The following is a 17,929-nucleotide window of genomic DNA, read 5'->3' as shown; positions in this document are numbered from 1 at the left end:
CAAAGGTTTGGAAGGACCTACGTGGACCATCTCATCCCATCCCACCACCATGAGACAGCTCTCACGTGCATCTACCCCCACCCACTGCACTGAAAGGTGCTTGCCCACCCTCTAGATGGTTGATCCTGCAGTTCCAGCTTCCTTTCCTTTTCCCCACACCTAAAAATAATCCCAACCTCTCCCCTAAATCAAGTTTTCCAGCACACCTCGTCTGTCCGCTCTTGCTACGGAGGGTTAATTCTGTTTTCCCCTCTTTCCACCACAGCTCCAGCCTTACCCAAGTAGAGGGGGGAGTTCCTCTCGCTGGCAAAGTCATCGATGTAGGAGATCCCAAAGGGTTGGATGGGGACGCCGCCAATGCCCAGCAGCACCTGGGCGATGAACATGACGAGGAGAACCTCGTGGTTCTCCCTGGAAGCATGGGGGGCACAGATGGAGTCACTGAGGTTCCCCATAGAGCCCATCCCCTCGGGCTGGCACAGGTCGGTGGTGTTGCTGAATACACCTATGGGGACAAGAGAGGGTCTGAGGGCTGGGCAGGAGAAAGGAAGAGAGCAGCAAGAGTGAACTGGGCTGGAAGGAGCCTTAATGATCATCTAATCTCCCTGTGGTGGGCAGGAAAAACAAATATAATCATGTCATAGAATGACAGAATGGCCTGGGTTACAAAGGCCCATGATGCTCATCCAGTTCCAACCCCCTGCTGTGTGCAGGGTCACCAACCAGCAGCCCAGGCTGCCCAGAGCCACATCCAGCCTGGCCTTGAATGCCTGCAGGGATGGGGCATCCACAGCCTCCTTGGGTAACCTGAATAAGACCGCAGGGGGGGTGTTATAACAGGATATTTATGGTTATACCCCAAATCACCTGCAAATCCAAGTGCTTAACACAGAGCCACCTGTACCACCCACTCCAGGAGTGGTTAATTGCTATCCAACCACCATTTACACCTCACCCCTGTGTGCTGCTGTGAATTATTCACCTATTCCATCTTCCTTTGGTGCACGAAGCTGAACAAACCAGCTGCTCCCTGACAATATATATATATAGGATTTGCTGGAGCTTTGTGGCAGGACCCCATAGAACAGTTTGATTTGGAAGGGACCCATGAAGCTCAGGTTCTTTCAGGAAGAAAATTCCCAGTTCCACCCTGACCCAGTTCTCCATGAACAATATATACACGGCTGTTTCTCACAAGGTGTTGAGAAACCCCTTTTAGATGGGGTCTAGAGCCCCTCTGAGATGGCTCAGCTGCACATGGGTAAGAAGGGAGATGCTTCATGAGCAGGAGATGGGCGTGCAGCTGCTGCTCACCTTCTGCAGACTGCACCCCCTCTGCCACCCTTGCTCCTTCCCACAGCTTCTCCAATTTCCTTCCCATAAAAAGCTTCAGGGGTCAATGTGCACACGGTGCCTTATCTCGGGTAGGAAAATGAAAGTAAAGGAGCAGCTGATGTGGGTGAGGGCGCAGCTGATGGCAAAGTTGGCTTCTGAGATAAAAATGAGGTCAGCTCGGTGCAGCTCATGGAAGATGGAGCCCTGATGTCTGGAGAAGACCTTCCTGCTGCCTGGCTGCAGCACGGAGCTACAAGGGACAAAGGGAACCAAACCTGATGCCCATCCTCCTGCCCTTCCCTCTGGCTCCAGCCTACGAGCTGCCTCCTGGTTCTGCTTCCTCATGGGCAGCTGCTGCCATTGGACACTGGGATGGTTCCATTGGCTCAGCAAAGCTCATCTTGCAGCTGCTGACACCTCAAGAGGAGATCATTTCCTTCCTCTATCCCAAAAGGCATCAAGTCAGTTCCTAGAGCACCTACTGGCAACGGACTGGTCGTACTCGTAGGGTCCTGTGATGAAGTGAGGGAGGGACATGAGGAACCCAGCCAAGGAGACAAGGATGGCGCCGCAGCCGATGAAGCGCGGCCGGTGCACGCGGCTCCCGAAGTAGCTTATGAAGACAATCAGCAGCGTGTTGCCCACCTGCAGCAGGACACAAAGCAAGAGGCCTCAGAAATGACAGTAGAGGAGCATGGGGGGAGCATGGTGTGGATGGGAGGAGTGAGCAGGGCTCACCTCATTGAAGGACGCCAGCAGCCCCGATGTCTTGCTGGAGAGCCCGTAGCGTTTCTCTATGGTTGAGATGGAGCTCTTCAGGTAGCTGGAAACCAGGAGCTGGGAGAGCTGCAGCAGCCCATGGCAGAACACAAAGAACTGCCGACACAAAAGGAGAGCATTACTGTGAGCTGCAACACTGCAACTAAAGTGTTTGTGCAGCTCCTACGCTAAGGCATGGTCATGGAACGCAAACTGGTCAGTATGGGCTCATGGAACACAAACTGGTCAATATGGGCTCATGGAACACAAACTGGTCAGTATGGGCTCACGGAACACAAACTGGTCAATATGGGCTCACGGAACACAAACTGGTCAGTATGGGCTCATGGAACACAAACTGGTCAGTATGGGCTCACGGAACACAAACTGGTCAATATGGGCTCAAGGAACACAAACTGGTCAATATGGGCTCACGGAACACAAACTGGTCAATATGGGCTCATGGAACACAAACTGGTCAATATGGGCTCATGGAACACAAACTGGTCAGTATGGGCTCACGAATTCTGTGCCATTTAGTTATTTTAGACCATGATTTGGGACCTGTGGGATAAACTGGCCTGGGTCAGATGGGCATCATGACAATGAAGTCTGAACCCTCTAGATTTATTGTTTCAAGAGCCCAGGGAGACCCATTAATTTAATGTATATTACATCTGGCTGAGAGGCAACTCTCCTGCAGCCTAAATCCATCCTTATAAGTGGCCCCATCAGCCCATGGAACCACAGCTCCTCCTGCACTGAGCATCTCCCCCATCTGCAATGGAGTCTGAATCATAGAATCATAGAATCATGGAATCATAGAATCATGGAATCATAGAATCATGGAATCATAGAATCATTAGGCTCACAGTGCTGGGTTCACATCACAGAATCATTAAAGTTGGAAAAGACTGCCGAGATCACCAAGTCCAACCCCAACCCTTTCCCACCATGCCCACTCATGGAGTCATTAAGGTTGGAGAAGGTTACTAAGATCAAGGCCAACCCATGAATTGGGGAGACCACTGGGATCGGAGGTGGGTCTGCAAGCATGAGCCCCTGGTGCCTAACAGCTGCTTCTCGGTATCTCCCCCCCTTTAAGGGCCAAGCCACACTCACATCCCCTGCCTTATAAATTGGCAGTGTGCTAACGACTCGGAAACTCCAAGCGAGCTCTTACGTAGGCTGAAGAGGAAGGAAGGGAGAGGCTTTTTAATGTGATTTTTATAAACATTTGATGCCTCCCAGATGCCTTCTTTGCAGGAAACACCTTGGAGGAGGCAGGACCTGAAGGCAAACACTCTCCTGGAAGCTCAGAGAGAGGCAGAGTAAGATGGGATCCCAACAGGGTTCCAGCACTGGGCCCATGGTGAGGGTCAGACTGAGGGGAACAGCTCTGCTGGGGGGTTGGCTGTAGGTGATGGGCTGGGGCTGGATGATCTTTGTGCTCCCTTCCAATCTATGTTATTCTGGGATCTGTGTCTCTCAAGGAGTTCTTCTCCTGGCCTGTACTCATACCTGGGATTGCCCCCTACCCAACAGCTGCTCTTGGCTTTGTTGAACCCCTGTTGGTTCTTGTGTGCCCACTTTTCAAGCATGTCTGGGTGGCATTTCTTCCTTCTGTTGTGCCGCTGTACAACTCAGCTCGGCGTCATCTGCTGAGGGTGTGCTCGATCCCACCGCCAGCATCACTGATAAAGGTGATGAAGAGCACCGTTCCCAAAGCAGACCCATGGGGGACATCACTTGCCACCACCTCCACCCAGACACAGAACCAAGGACCACAGCCCTCTCACAACCACTGCAACCACACAACCAGTTCCTCCTCCACAGAACAGTCCACTCTTCAAACCCATCTCTCTCCATTTCAGTGGCCATGATGTGGTGCAGGACTAGGCCAAAGGCCTCGCACAAGCCCAGGGAGGCAACATCAGTTGCCCTTCCTTTGTCCATCACTGCCATCCCTACATCATAGAAGACCATGGGATGGATCAGGCACCAGATTGCCCTCCCTCCCACAAGAGGAGCAGGGAGTTTTCTCTTTATATTTCTGAAAGACACCACAGGATCTTTGCAGTTCCTTCCCTGCAAAGCCTGGCATCGTGTTGGCACAGTGTGAGTGCTCTCTACTCTGCACTCATAGGGGAATATAGAAATACAGCCAACTCTAGACAGGCAGCATAATGTAGAACTGTGGGGTTGAACAGCAATAGCTTCCCTTTCAATGGTTTGGGAACAAAAAGAAGACTCTTACAAAGCTTCTATTATGTTTTTTACAGCCCATTGTATGGAACTGGGTGTAAGGCTCCAGCACCAATTCAAAGGACTGGTAATGGAGGTGTGGGGGAAGGACAGCTCTGGCTTGCTTTTCAAGCAAGGAACAGAGGAAAAGACATCAAGAGCTGAATCCAGGGTCAGATACAACATGGAAAGGTGGGCAGTCCATGCATTCAGGTCTTCGTCAGAGTGTTGGAGCCATGATGGACTTCAATGGAAGCATCAGCCAGCCTGACTTTATCTACTTTGATGTTATTTATCTCAACATTATCTATCTTGACGTTATCTATTCCAGTGTTATCTGTCCAGAGGTTATCTATCCTGACGCACCACAGGAATTGCTGTCAGATATCTTTATCAGTTCATGGCCCATCAGCCCACAGAGCGCTCCCCAGGAGGACAGCTTGAGTTCTGCCTCTCCATCCCCTTTGGACACACAGCAATTAGTTTTCATGGCCCCGTATGATAGAAAACTGCATTCCTCGACCATTTCAAATGCACAAATTGCACTGTGCGAATGCTCTGTGTTTCCGGAGGAGCTGTTCAAGCACTGCCATTGAAGTTATCTTCTGTAAGGAAGTCATCTACTCATTTAGAAACTGGGCAGGGTGACGGAACTTCTTGAAAACCAAACCAAAATAAAACAAGGTTTGGGGGAAACATCGTGTGCTGAGTACAGTTGTTGACTTGGAGACAAGCGAACCCAGCTGTGCCGTAGGGGTGAGAAGAAACCCTTATGCCATAGGGATGAGAAGGAGCCCTTCAGCCATCCAGTGTGGGACACAGAACTGGAGGAGGTGTTGCTCTCCCTGCTCGTGCCTGGATGTGGCTTTGGTGAGGTTGGTCCAGCAACCACGAAGGATCAGTCAGAGCTTGTGACGCACTGGAACAGATTGCCCAAGGAGGCTGTGGATGCCCCATCCCTGCAGGCATTCAAGGCCAGGCTGGATGTGGCTCTGGGCAGCCTGGGCTGCTGGTTGGTGACCCTGCACACAGCAGGGGGTTGGAGCTGGATGAGCACTGTGGTCCATCCCTCACTTTCAGCCCTTCTTGGAGTGGGCTCCAAACACTTCCTGGTGTAATTCCAGCACATACCATCAGTTTGAGAGCTGCCTACATCCAACCTGCAGCCCCCTAAGAGCCTCCTGAGCACCTGCCCTGGTGGATGTCTCACTCAGCAAAGTGGAGGCTGGTCCTCCCCATAGACCTGTGCTGACTTTGCACCCCAGTGGCTTTCATTGCTGGAGTTTCGAACCACTTTAAAATATCTTTGCAAGGGAAAATCAATGGGGTTTTATATTTAAAGATGTTTGTGCTGGAATGTGATAAAATAGAACTGCAGGGACTGGAAAGAGGGTTTGGGGGGAAGCTCAGGTCCTGTGCATCCAGCCCATGCATTTGTCCTCACCAAGCCACCACCAACTCTGCTAAGTCAATGGAAGCGAAGTGCAATGGATGCAATTGAAGCATCTCCCATCCTGTTCTCCATTTATTCACCCGAGACCCTCATTGTTGGTCCTCTCCCTTTCTTCACAAGGTAACGCTGGGATGGATAATGTCAGGATAGATAACGTCCCTTTCTCTTTGTTTAAGGAGTGTCTTGAAAGCTGATCCTCACAAGCTCAATGACGCGCTCCATTGAACGGAGGGATTGCTGCCCAGCTGCTGCTTGGCTTTGGTTTCTCTTTGGGCACGTGAGAAAAGAGCACGAAACTCCCAAGTTTTGTAGAACAGAAGGTGGAAATACGAGCCGACGCCTGCTGAGCACTCGGTTTCTTCTTGCAAGACTGCAGTCGGTGCTGATTTGCAATGTTTTCAGCCCAATTTGCAGATGTTTCTTATCTCAGTGTTTATGCCTTTTCCCATTCTGAACGTGGCTGCACTGTCCATTGCCTTCTATAACACAGTCTTCACCAATGGTCCCTTGTGGCTCCCACATTTCTTCCTAGCTTTGAGAAGGAACCTTCCACCTGGCCTTCCCAAGGCTCAGCCCTATGGGTGCTCCAGGACATGGCAAACCACCCACAGACACTGACCTCTGGAGGTCCTCAAAGAGGTTTGACATGGCAGGACATGGAGGACAGTTGGACTAGATGATTTTATAGGTCCTTAACAACCTTGTGATTCTATGATTCTATGAGGCTGGCTGCCTGCACTGGGCCCAGCAGAGCTCCTAAGGGAGATGTGGAGGAACCATCTCCTTGTGGGCATGGGACAACCCAAATACCCAACAGCAAAACACAGAGCTGCCTGAATCCACATAAGGGCCAATGCTGGGTGAGTGTCCTGAGCCATTGCTTGGGAATAAATGCACACAGCAGCAGGGTTTGCACCAGCTAGATGCCTACATCTCTGCAGGAATAAGCAGCAATCCTACTAATGCCTTCTGCAGGAAGCTAAGCTTCTGCAGGCCAGCAAAACCAAAGGGCTTACAGAAAGCAGGAGGCATTTACCTTGATGCTGAGAAATGGGTTCCTGCAGAGTGCTTTCCGGGACCGATCCGGGCAGCTGCTTTTTGTAGCAGTGCTTGTCATTCTGTCAGGTCTGCTTTGTCCTCCTGCCAAAATAAATCATGTGGCACAGAAGTTAAGTGCTCCGTCGGAATCTGCCTTGCTCAGCACAGCAAAATACTGTCATGCTTTGCAAACGCCCACGGAACCCGCGCACGGTCATCATATTAATTATTCCCAGTTTTCTTTTAGCCTTTCATTTTATGCAAAAAGCAGCGTGCAAAACACGAGCACACTTGTCTGCAGGGCATGTGAGAGGCTCAGAATTATCAGTTATTTCATTCGAACACAACGAAGTGCCAACTGCTTGAGGAGGGAGAGCTGGGGCCTGGATCCCAGTCACACCAGAATCACAGAACCACAGAATGGTTGGGTTGGAAGGGACATGAAGGATCATAGAACAGTAGAATGAGTCATGTTGGGTTGGGTTGGAAGGGTCCTTAAGGATCATAGAACCATAGAATGTGTTGGGTTGGGTTGGAAGGGTCCTTAAGAATCATAGAATCACAGAGTGTGTTGGGTTGGATTGGATTGGGTTGGAAGGGTCCTTAAGAATCATAGAACCACAGATTGTGCTGGGTTGGATTGTGTTGGGTTGGAAGGGTCCTTAAGAATCATAGAACCATAGAGTGTGTTGGGTTGGGTTGGATTGTGTTGTGTTGTGTTGTGTTGTGTTGGGTTGGGTTGGGTTGGAAGGATTGAGTTGGAAGGGTCCTTAAAAATCATAGAACCATAGAATGTGTTGGGTTTAGTTGGCTTGAAAGGTTTGGGTTGGAAGGGTTCATAAGCATCATAGAACCATAGAATGTGTTGGGTTGGAAGGAACATCAAAGTCCATAAAACCATGTAATGGTTGGGTTGGAAGGGACCTGAAATAGCAAAGAAACATAGAATGAATTGGGTAAGGTTGGTTTAGGTTGGGTTGGAAGTGTCTATGAAGACCATGGAATGGGTTGGATTGGAAAAGTTCGCTAAGATGCCTGGTCCCACTATCAACCCATCACCACTACGGCTTCACAACCATCTCAACTGAACTGCACAAAGAAATACAAGTCAATGGGAGCCCCTTCCTCCACCTCGAACCTCCCTCCCCATGGCTGGCTCCATCCTCCCCGGTCTCTGCAGTGAATGATGGGTTTGGGTTTTTAGCAGGGTTGGGTATTCAGTGCCCAGATTTCCTGAGCAGGAAGTTCCTGCATTGTTTGCATGCATGCTAAACCCATTAGGAATGCAGCTAATTGTTCAGCACACCTTAATAGACGTTTCCATCTTGGTGCCTGCAAACTCCACAGCAAATGGGGCAAAAGGGCTTTGTGTTATTGCTTTTGTGTAGTTCTATTTCCTCCAAGATGAGAAGCAAAGGAGCAGGCATGGTAACCCCCCACAAATTAACAGACACGTGGGTTGAAGTAAATTCAGGAAGGAGATGGCTTAAATGCGGTGTTGATGAGCCCTTAAGTGCACTGCATGGGAGAAGTCAATCCCAGGCTGCTCACTTACCGGCTCCTTGGCTTCCTCTGCAAAAAGCAATCGCTGCCCTCAGCCCCTTTTGCAGAGACGAGATACAGCTACAGCGGGATCAATAGAGTCAATCTGATCATAAATTAAAGCTTCCACCAAAAGCTCCCCCTGAACCTTTGCAGAGCACAAGCAGCACAGGAGCAGAAGCGCCCGCCTGGCTGCAGAGCGCAGCATCCCGCATTGCCCGTCTGATCAATCAATGACAGCCATAAAGAGGCGGCTGGAGACACACCACCGAAGGGGCACTGAGATGGAGACACAAAGAGCAGATCCTGAGGGCTGGAGGAGCAATGGGGTGGATGCACGGCCAAGCCTGGCTCCATCCCACCATGCACACCTCCGTGTCCTGTGGGCACTGCTGTGTTCCTTTGGGTCCCCTTTCCCAGGGAGGTGGGTGAATCGCCATCCCTGGTTGTGTTTAAGAGCCGTTGGGATGTGGTGCTCAGGGATATGATTTAGTGGAGGGTTGTTAGAGTTAGGGTTCTGGTTATAGGGTACTATGGTTATAGGGTACTATGGTTATAGGGTACTATGGTTATAGGGTTCTGTTTAGGCTGCGGTTGGACTTGATGATCTTCAAGGTCTTTTCCAACCTGGGTAATTCTATGATTCTATGATTCTATGACTTCTCCTGAGGCCCCAAATGCTGCAGGGTTACAGAGAGAAATCTACTGCATTCAGATGCTGCTCACCCATGGATAACATCTGAGAACAGAATAAAGCATCACTTTGATCCAGCACCGAGGGCTACGAGCAGTTCAAAGGATGAGGCTCAATTAATGATCCTGCCTTGCAGTGATCCTGCACGGGATGGCAAACCCAGAAGACATCAGGGTCAGGAGAGAGGAAAGCAAACAGGGCACAAAGCATTGGGGTTTGGCTGCCTTTGGCCTCAATGGGGTCTCTTGCAGCTGCAGGGGATGAGCGAGCACCTTCCCAGTAAAGCCTTTTGCAAGGCATGTTGCAAGCACTGCCACCAAAGCAAACAGCCTCGGGTCTGCCAGCGGCGCTGACAGATGCTGTGCATGCAGAGCTGTTTACAAACACGTGAGCTTAATTAACAACGTGGGAGCAATTAGGTTCTGTTTGCACAACCCAGTGGTTTTATGCAGTGAGCTGAACAAGTGCTGCAGGGGGTGATGCCAGAGGGAGCAGTGCTGCAGCTGCTCCTCTGCTGCCACGTGCATTCCCACCCCCCAGTGCATCCCAGAGCTGCTGCATCCCAGAGGGGTGTTTCCTGCACCCAGTGCTGCTCTATTGGAGCTCAGTGTTTCACCTTTCCTCCCCCAGGTGACAGGAGCATGCAATGCATTTGCCTGGGGAGGGAGATGGCAGGTCTGAGGCTGCACATCCTCCAGATGACTCCGCTCCAGCTGCAAGCAAAGGATTTGTTCTCAGTGTCTTTATATTCTCCAAACCGATGGCCTGGTTTGCTGTATCCTTCGGTAGGGCAGAGCCTGGGGATGCTGGGGATGGGGGTGTGCAATGCTGAGCCTGGATGTGCCACTTCCACACCAATGGATGCCATAAGAGATCACTGCTCCTGACCGCCCTGCTCCCCAACACCACCCCTGTGGACAAAACCCCATTGCAAAGTCTTTGATAAACAGCACAAATCCTGCTATCTGAACAAAGGAAAGCACACATTGGGCTCAGGGCTGAAAAATAACGGTAATTAATACTGCAAAGCCAATCCCCGTGGGGAGACCTTAGGCCAACCAGCACTCTGTTATTCATCTCCCAAATGGGTGGTTCTGACCCAATCTGATGGGTTCTGACCCAAAACTGGTGGGTCATGACACAAATCTGATGGGTTCTGACCTAAAACTGGTGGGTCCTGACCCAATCTGATGGGTTCTGGCCCAACCCTGATGGGTCCTGACCCAAAACTGATCAATTCTGACCCAACCCTGATGGGTTCTGACCCAATCTGATCAATTCTGACCCAACCCCAATGGATCCTGACCAAACCTGATGGGTTCTGACCCAACCCTGATGGATCCCGACCCAACCCCGATGGGTCCTGACCCAATCTGATGGGTTCTGACCCAACCCCAATAGATCCTGACCCAACTTGATGGGTTCTGACCCAACCCCGATGGGTCCTGACCCAATCTGATCAATTCTGACCCAACCCCAATGGATCCTGACCCAAGCCTGTTGGCTGCAGAGCCTCTAGAAGTGATCCCTGAGAGGGATGGCTGTTATTGCTCAATTCCCAGCCTCACTGCTGATGTCTGTTCTAAGACAGGAGATCTCATCTCTCCCTGCTCCTTCCGCAGCCTCTGCATTTCATTCCCTTTGCTCTCCGGCGCTTTCTGCTCCTTGACCCATGTATTTCCACCTCTCTTGCTCCTGAGGATGGTGGTGGTGACAACACAGCCTCAAAAGTCACATCAGGACAGTCCTTGTGCTGAACAGACTTGATGGAGTGGCACCCACCCTCAGCAATGGGCCCTCCAAATGGTCCCGCTTTCCATGGATGAGTTCGCGGAGCATCGCAGCTCTTTGTGAGTAAGAGCTGCTCAGGGTTAAGCAATGCCCAAAGGGATGGATCAGAGGGAAGGTGCGAGGAAATGCTGCTACAAAGAACAGGGAACTGAAAGAGGAGCTGAGGAGAAGTGCAAAATGTCCCCAGGCAGCAAAAGAGATGCTGAGTGGAGCTGGTTATAAATACCAGCAGGAAACACAGCGGATACAAAAGATGGTGATGCTAAGGGGCAACGATGGACAAGGAGCCAGAGAGACTGATGGCAAAGTGCAGCCACAGCCCTGTGCATCAAGGGGTGCTGGAGCCAGGATGGGGGAAAAAACAAGTATTTTGGGCACAGCTTTACTGAGGAAGGCAGCATTGATAGTGATAGATCATGCAACGTCAGTGGTGGGCTTTGCAATGAGCCCTAAGGAGTCCGGTCTGTGTCCTGTGACCCACAGATTAAAATCATAGAATCATTAAGGCTGGAAAAGACCTTGGAGATCTCCAAGTCCAACCCTAATTCATCATTACTATGCCCAGTCCTACAATCATAGAATTGTTAAGGCTGGAAAAGACCTTGAAGATCCCCAAGTCCAACCCCACCCCATCCCCACCGTGCCCACTGACCCCACCTGGGGAGGTTTGTATTGGATCTCAGGAGGAATTTCATCATGCAGAGGGCAGCCAAGCATTGGATGCACTGACTGGGTTGGTGATGGAGCACCCATCCCTGGAGGATCCTTGGATGTGGCGCTGAGGCACAAGGCCTGGTGACAGGTTGATGGTTGGATTTGGTCACCCTTAAGGGCATTTCCAATCTAGAACCACATCCCCATCTGGCTGCTTCCAGTGCTCACCAGGTTTTCAACCCAAACCCATCTCCCCCGTGGGTCATTTGTGGCTGTGGACCATCATACACAGCTCAATGCTGCTCCAATTGCAGCAGTGGAGAGTTCATTTCTACCACCACTCAGCACCCATCTTCCGTTATGGGATGGATGCAGAAAACCTTCATCCTTAGAGGTGTGGCTTCTTCCCTTTTTGCTGCTGGGTTGAACTGCCTTGGGAAGAAGGTCTGGGAGCATCTCCTGGATGATTCAAAGCCCCATGAAGGAGGAGATGGTTTTCTGGAAGCCCCCAGAGCTCAGCAGCTGGAGCCACATCTGGAGCTGCATCCCAAATCAATCCCATCCTGACTTCTCCTGGTCCTGAGATGGGTCTCGAGCCTCCCCAGCCATGTCCTCAAGTTGACATTAAGCAATCAGGCTCCAACCACGTTGCACAATGAAGGTGGAATGGCAAGAGAAAACAGGGAACTGGGGAGCAAGGAGGGCAGGTCACACCCCAACCACATCACACTGAGTTTGGATGGATGCGTTTTTGGGGTGGCGGAGCAGATGGGAGCCACAAGCAGACTCAACTCACTGGCACAGAGGGGGGAAATGTCCCTTCTGAGCACCATAGATCAGTGCGGGGCGGAGGGTGAAAAGAGTGGAGTCATGAAATTTCTGCAGATATCCGATGATATTAAAAGAAAAGCCTGTTGGAACAAATCAATACGGCTTGTCCCGGTGGTGAGAAATCACCTCCTGACGGGAGCTCAGATAAAGGATGCTCCATCACCCGCTGGAGCGGCACCAAGGGATGCTGCAGGGGTTTATCACACACAGCTATGGGATGCCATGGGGATGTAGATGGAGACAGGCTCAGCTCTGCCCTGTTTGCATTGCTGGGCCACCTTCCTGCCGTCTGCTGCTCACACCCAGCCCTCAGCATCCCTCCTGGGGCTGATTTGCTGCCGTTTCCCATTGCATTGCAGACATGGAGCACTGAGAGCAGCAGTGCATGGCCAGGTTTGGGTGCAAAGCTGTAGGGCCTGAGAGACTCCTGGTCCACAGATCCCACCCGGGGGTCCCACCCCACACAGCTCACCCATGTCCCAGCTCCATGTACCCTCAGAGGGGCCACCAAAGCAACGCCCTCAGCCAAACTTCCAGCCTGGGGATCTGCAAGATTTGGGTTGTGTCATTGGGTCACCCAACATGGAGAGCCCTGGCAAACTTCTCCACTGCTGGAAATGGGGGATAGTGGGGTTTTGTTTGGGATTTGATGGCTGGAGAAAGCCCAAAGTGTTGCTGCCAATGGATGCATGCAGCTGAAAGGTGCCCCAGCCATACCCAGGTGGGAAGGAAGCAAGGAGGGATGTGCCCTTCCAGGACTCATAGAATCAGAATCACAGAGTCAAAGGGGTTGGAAGGGACCTCCAGAGATCATAGAATCAACGAGATCATCAAGATCAACGCCTCTCATTAAGGCCAACCCCCCAAATGGGCCACAATAGTAAGAAATCTCATCTCCAGTGTTCATTGCAATGTATCTGAGGATCTTGGGTGAACCGTGGGCTCGCATTTCCAATCCAGGACAAGAAAGGTGACTGTAAACCCCTCCAACTGCAAGACCTCAAGCAACATGCAATGACAGAAAGCCTAACTAGAAAGATGGGGTACCAAACCCAGATACCTGTGTTGGTAAGATGTTGAATGGCTCCTATGGGTGGGCAGAGGGGAGGGTGTGAGCCACCCAGAGCTGCTCTGTCCCTGGGGTGGGATGTTGCTCCCTGGGTGTCCCCATGCCCACCAGGAAGCTGAAGCAGAGCAGCCCATACAGAGGCTTCCACCAGCACTATCTGCTCTGGTTTGCAAGTAGGACAGCCCTGCCTTGCTCCAATGCTCTGCAGGAGTGGGTACAACACTCCCACCATTTGCACACCCAAAGCAACCCAACAAAGCCAAACCCAGCACGGACCCAACGCCCCCCACCCTACAGTCTGCCAGCAGAGCACCGAAGGATCCCCACGACCTGCAGCAATGCAGGCGCTCTTTGCAACCACCACATCGCTGCGTCCCTGCAGAGCTGCCCCATTGCAACACTCCGCCCCCCCCATCTCCCAATCCTGTGCATGAATCCCACCAGCAACCATTGCACGTCGGTGCATGGAACCAGCACAGAGGGCTCCATCCCTGCAGCAAAGGAGTGGGGTCCCCAAGTGCCACCACCCCACAGGGGTCCATCATCCCCAAAGCAATCAGGACATGGGGTGAGGGGGGGCATTCCCACAAGCAAAGGAGCAAAACCAGGACAGGAAGGAGCCCGGCAACCTTGAGGTGCAGAAAAACTTGCAGCAAGAAGCAGAGCTGCTTCGTTGGGAAGAACAGAGTGAAAGAAGCAAGCAGAGAGGAGAGCAAGCAACAAATGCACACGCAAAAACACCCGCCTGCAGAACAGGACCCTCAGCAACCGCTGCCATTAGTTTCTATTTGATTTCAGCTTTTTGTGGCTGCTGGAAATATCCAAACAGCGGGGAAAGAAAAAAGGCAGCGAGCAAAGCGGTGTGAGACACTCACAGTTGTTGTCCTGGGAGCAAAACTTTCCCTCTGGCAGCGCCTGTGGGTCCATTCGGTGCTTTTACTTTCCCAGCCCAGAGGTGGAGCTTCAACTCAGTGCAACGTTAACCCCAACTTTTGCAATCTTCTCTTTCCACGAGAGTTCATTTTGCTTCCTGAGCTGCGATCCGAAAGCAAAGAACCCACCCCAAACAACACGGTGCTGGCTTTGCAAGCGGTTTGCGTGGTCCTGGTGCACGCTGGGCTTTGCTTTTTCCCCTTTCTCTGCTCCCCTTTGCGCGAGGTTTCACCCCTCGTAGCATTTCTTCTGGAGTATTTCCCTGTGTTTGACACTGCAAAGGGGTTTCTCCCTTTGGATCCCAGTCTATGGGGTGGGGGGTGGTGATAGGTGGGCACTGGGGATCTCCCCTCCTTGCTCCAATGGACAATGGATTTATTATCAAGTGATTTATGGCTTTGCTTGCTGACCCGGAGAGGTGACCCTGTTGGTATTTCATGCCATAAAACACCACCAGTGGGTGTCGTGCACCCTCATCCTGTATGTGCTTTTGCAAGTGAACCTCTCAGCCTTCCTAAAAGTCATCAGTGTGCAATTAGAGCTGGGGTTGCTGCACTGCTGTGCTCCAAGAAAGTCCTTCCCAGCCCCTTCCCCAGCAGCATCAGAGCTCTGCAGGATGCAGCCATCCCCCTTTTCCTGCTGCTGCTGGGCCGAAATAGGGAACCCATTCTCTTCCCACCCCCAAGACCAAGAGATGGGAACCCCAAAGGGGATGATTCCCATAGCAGAGGTGCAGCCCAGCTTTCCTCCTGGGATCCAAGAGGTGGGCAATGGGGAGCAACGGATAATGAATGTCCCCAAAGCAGGCGATGTCTGCTGTCCATGCACAAGCTCATTAAGCAGTAATTAAACACTCATCAGGGGATGGCAAAATCATTGCCCAAGTGACCCCAAGCCATCCTCTGGGCAGGGCTGCACCGTGCAGATGATGCACTGCAGAGCAAATCAACTCCATCTGACCCCCAGGACCCACACAGGGTGATGATTTAGGGGCTCAGTTTGGGGGTGATGGTGATTTAGGGTCTCAGATTGGGGGTGGTGATGATTTAGGGTCTCAGTTTGGAGGTAGTGATGATTTAGGGGCTCAGTTTGGGGATAGTGATTATTTAGGGGCTCGGTTTGGGGATGGTGATTATTTAGGGGCTCAGTTTGGAGGTGGTGATGATTTAGGGGCTCAGTTTGGGGGTGATGATGATTTGGGGCTCGGTTTGGGGGTGGTGATGATTTAGGGTCACAGTTTGGAGGTGATGATGATTTAGGGGCTCGGTTTGGAGGTGGTGATGATTTAGGGGCTCAGTTTGGAGGTAATGATGATTTAGGGTCTCAGTTTGGAGGTGATGATGATTTAGGGGCTCGGTTTGGGGGTGGTGATGATTTAGGGTCTCAGTTTGGGGCTGTGGGGGTCTACACGGGAGCCAATGGCCCGGCAAAGCAACGAGATGCATCCAAACCTGCGGGGAGTCCTGGAGCCCGTCGGTCGGCAGCGCCGTGCAGCTTGGACGAAGGAAGAGCACCATCTATTGGCTCCTCTTCCTCGTCTCTTGCTGCAGCTACTTGGATCGTGTGTTGTGTCCCCATCAGCAGCAGCAGATGCAGATGTCGACCCAAACCCCATTGGAGGCAAAGATCAAAGAGTCCCTTTGCTGCCCCTTGAGTAAAGGTTTTTCCCTCCTGTCCTGTGGGTTTCAACACCCACAGCAGGGAAAGGGCACGGAGGGATCTGCAAAGGGAAAGGGGGAGGAAAGGCAAAGGGAGGGGAAAGGAGCAATATCTGTGTTTCTGTTCGTAGGAAAGGTCCCCTGGGGGCAACTGCTCCTGGCTGTTTGGGGTCAGCGCTGCCACACACGATGCCTCCCATCAGGGGAAGTGCTCTCGTGTTAGCCCAGATTTGGCATCGCAAAATGGGTGATGGAAGGGGCTGCCCAAGGGGAGGAACACTGGAACAGGTTGCCCAAGGAGGCTGTGGATGCCCCATCCCTGCAGGCATTCAAGGCCAGGCTGGATGTGGCTCTGGGCAGCCTGGGCTGCTGGTTGGTGACCCTGCACACAGCAGGGGGTTGGAGCTGGATGAGCACTGTGGGCCTTTGCAACCCAGCCCATTCTGTGATCCTATGATCCTGTGATCCTATGATTCTGTGGTTCTGTGGCTCTGTGGCTCCATGATTCTATGACTCTATGACTCTGTGGTTCTATGGTTCTATGACTCTATGGTTCTATAACTCTATGGTTGTATGACTATGGTTCTGTGATTCTATGGTTCTACGGTTCTATGGTTCTACAGTTCTGTGGTTCTATGGTTCTATGGTTGTATGACTATGGTTCTGTGATTCTATGGTTCTATGACTCTATGACTCTATGGTTCTATGACTTTATGATTCTATGGTTCTATGACTCTATGACTCTATGACTCTATGGTTCTATGACTCTATGGTTCTATGACTTTATGATTCTATGGTTCAATGGTTCTACAGTTCTATGGTTCTATGGTTCTATGACTCTATGATTCTATGACTGTATGATTCTATGGTTCTGTGGTTCTATGACTCTGTGATTCTATGACTGTATGATTCTATGGTTCTATGGTTCTATGACTCTATGATTCTATGACTGTATGATTCTATGGTTCTGTGGTTCTATGACTCTGTGATTCTATGACTCTATGACTCTATGGTTCTATGGTTCTATGACTCTATGACTCTATGGTGCTATGACTTTATGATTCTATGGTTCTATGGTTCTACAGTTCTATGGTTCTATGATTCTATGACTGTATGATTCTATGGTTCTGTGGTTCTATGACTCTGTGATTCTATGACTCTACGATTCTATGGTTCTACGGTTCTACAGTTCTATGGTCCTATGATTCTGTGGTTCTATGGCTCTATGATTCTGTGGTTCTATGGCTCTATGATTGTGTGGTTCTATGACTCCATGGTTCTACGATTCTATGACTCTGTGATTCTATGACTCTATGATTCTATGGTTCTATGATCATATGGTTTTATGGTTCTATGATTGTGTCATTCTATGACTCCGTGGTTCTATGATTCTATGAGGTGCAGTCACTGACCCCCCATCAGTGTTGAAGGGACGTTCAGACGTTGTGTTGAGGGCTGTGGGTTGGTGAGAGCTGTTGGTGATGGGTGGACGGCTGGACCGGATGATCCTGGGGGTCTTTTCCAACCTCAGTGATTCTATGGAATACGAAGCTACTGAAGAATAACCAGTGGGAACAGAGGATTGTCTGCTTATCACGGATGCAGCACAAGGTGGCAGTGTGGGAATGTACGTATTTCACATGCAGCCCAAAGCAATTCCTCTTTTATCAGTGGGGACCAGGCAAACCGACAGGATGGATGAACTTATAGAATCATTGAGTTGTTAAATCAAGGAAGTGTTGAATCAGAGAATCACCAAATCAAAGAATCACTGAATCTTTGAATCATTGAACAGAGAATTAAAGAATCAAAGAATCATAGAACCATCAAATCAAAGAATCATTGAATCATTGAATCACTGAATCAAATAATCAAAGAATCAAAGAATCAAAGAATCACTGAATCACTGAATCAAAGAATCGAAGAAT

General features: G+C 50.8%; 1 protein-coding gene across 1 annotated transcript in view; it reads right to left on the bottom strand.

Moving 5' to 3' along the window:
• Nucleotides 1-14,320, bottom strand: part of SLCO2B1 (solute carrier organic anion transporter family member 2B1) — a 36,194-nt gene extending 21,874 nt beyond the window's left edge. Inside the window, exons 1-5 of the mRNA XM_015852625.3 lie at nt 14,286-14,320; nt 6,828-6,931; nt 2,074-2,211; nt 1,818-1,980; nt 278-505 (exon numbers count right to left, since the gene is read on the bottom strand). Coding sequence (XP_015708111.2) covers nt 278-505; nt 1,818-1,980; nt 2,074-2,211; nt 6,828-6,908 — 610 coding nt within the window. The 5' untranslated portion in view covers nt 6,909-6,931; nt 14,286-14,320. The remainder of the gene's footprint in view (nt 1-277; nt 506-1,817; nt 1,981-2,073; nt 2,212-6,827; nt 6,932-14,285) is intronic.
• Between the last annotated feature and the right edge of the window lie 3,609 nt (nt 14,321-17,929).

The sequence above is a fragment of the Coturnix japonica genome, chromosome 1 (genome assembly GCF_054131305.1).
Source record: "Coturnix japonica strain WE chromosome 1, WE-NBRP24, whole genome shotgun sequence".
Lineage (NCBI taxonomy): Eukaryota > Metazoa > Chordata > Aves > Galliformes > Phasianidae > Coturnix > Coturnix japonica.
This window is presented reverse-complemented; position numbering and strand designations above follow the sequence as displayed.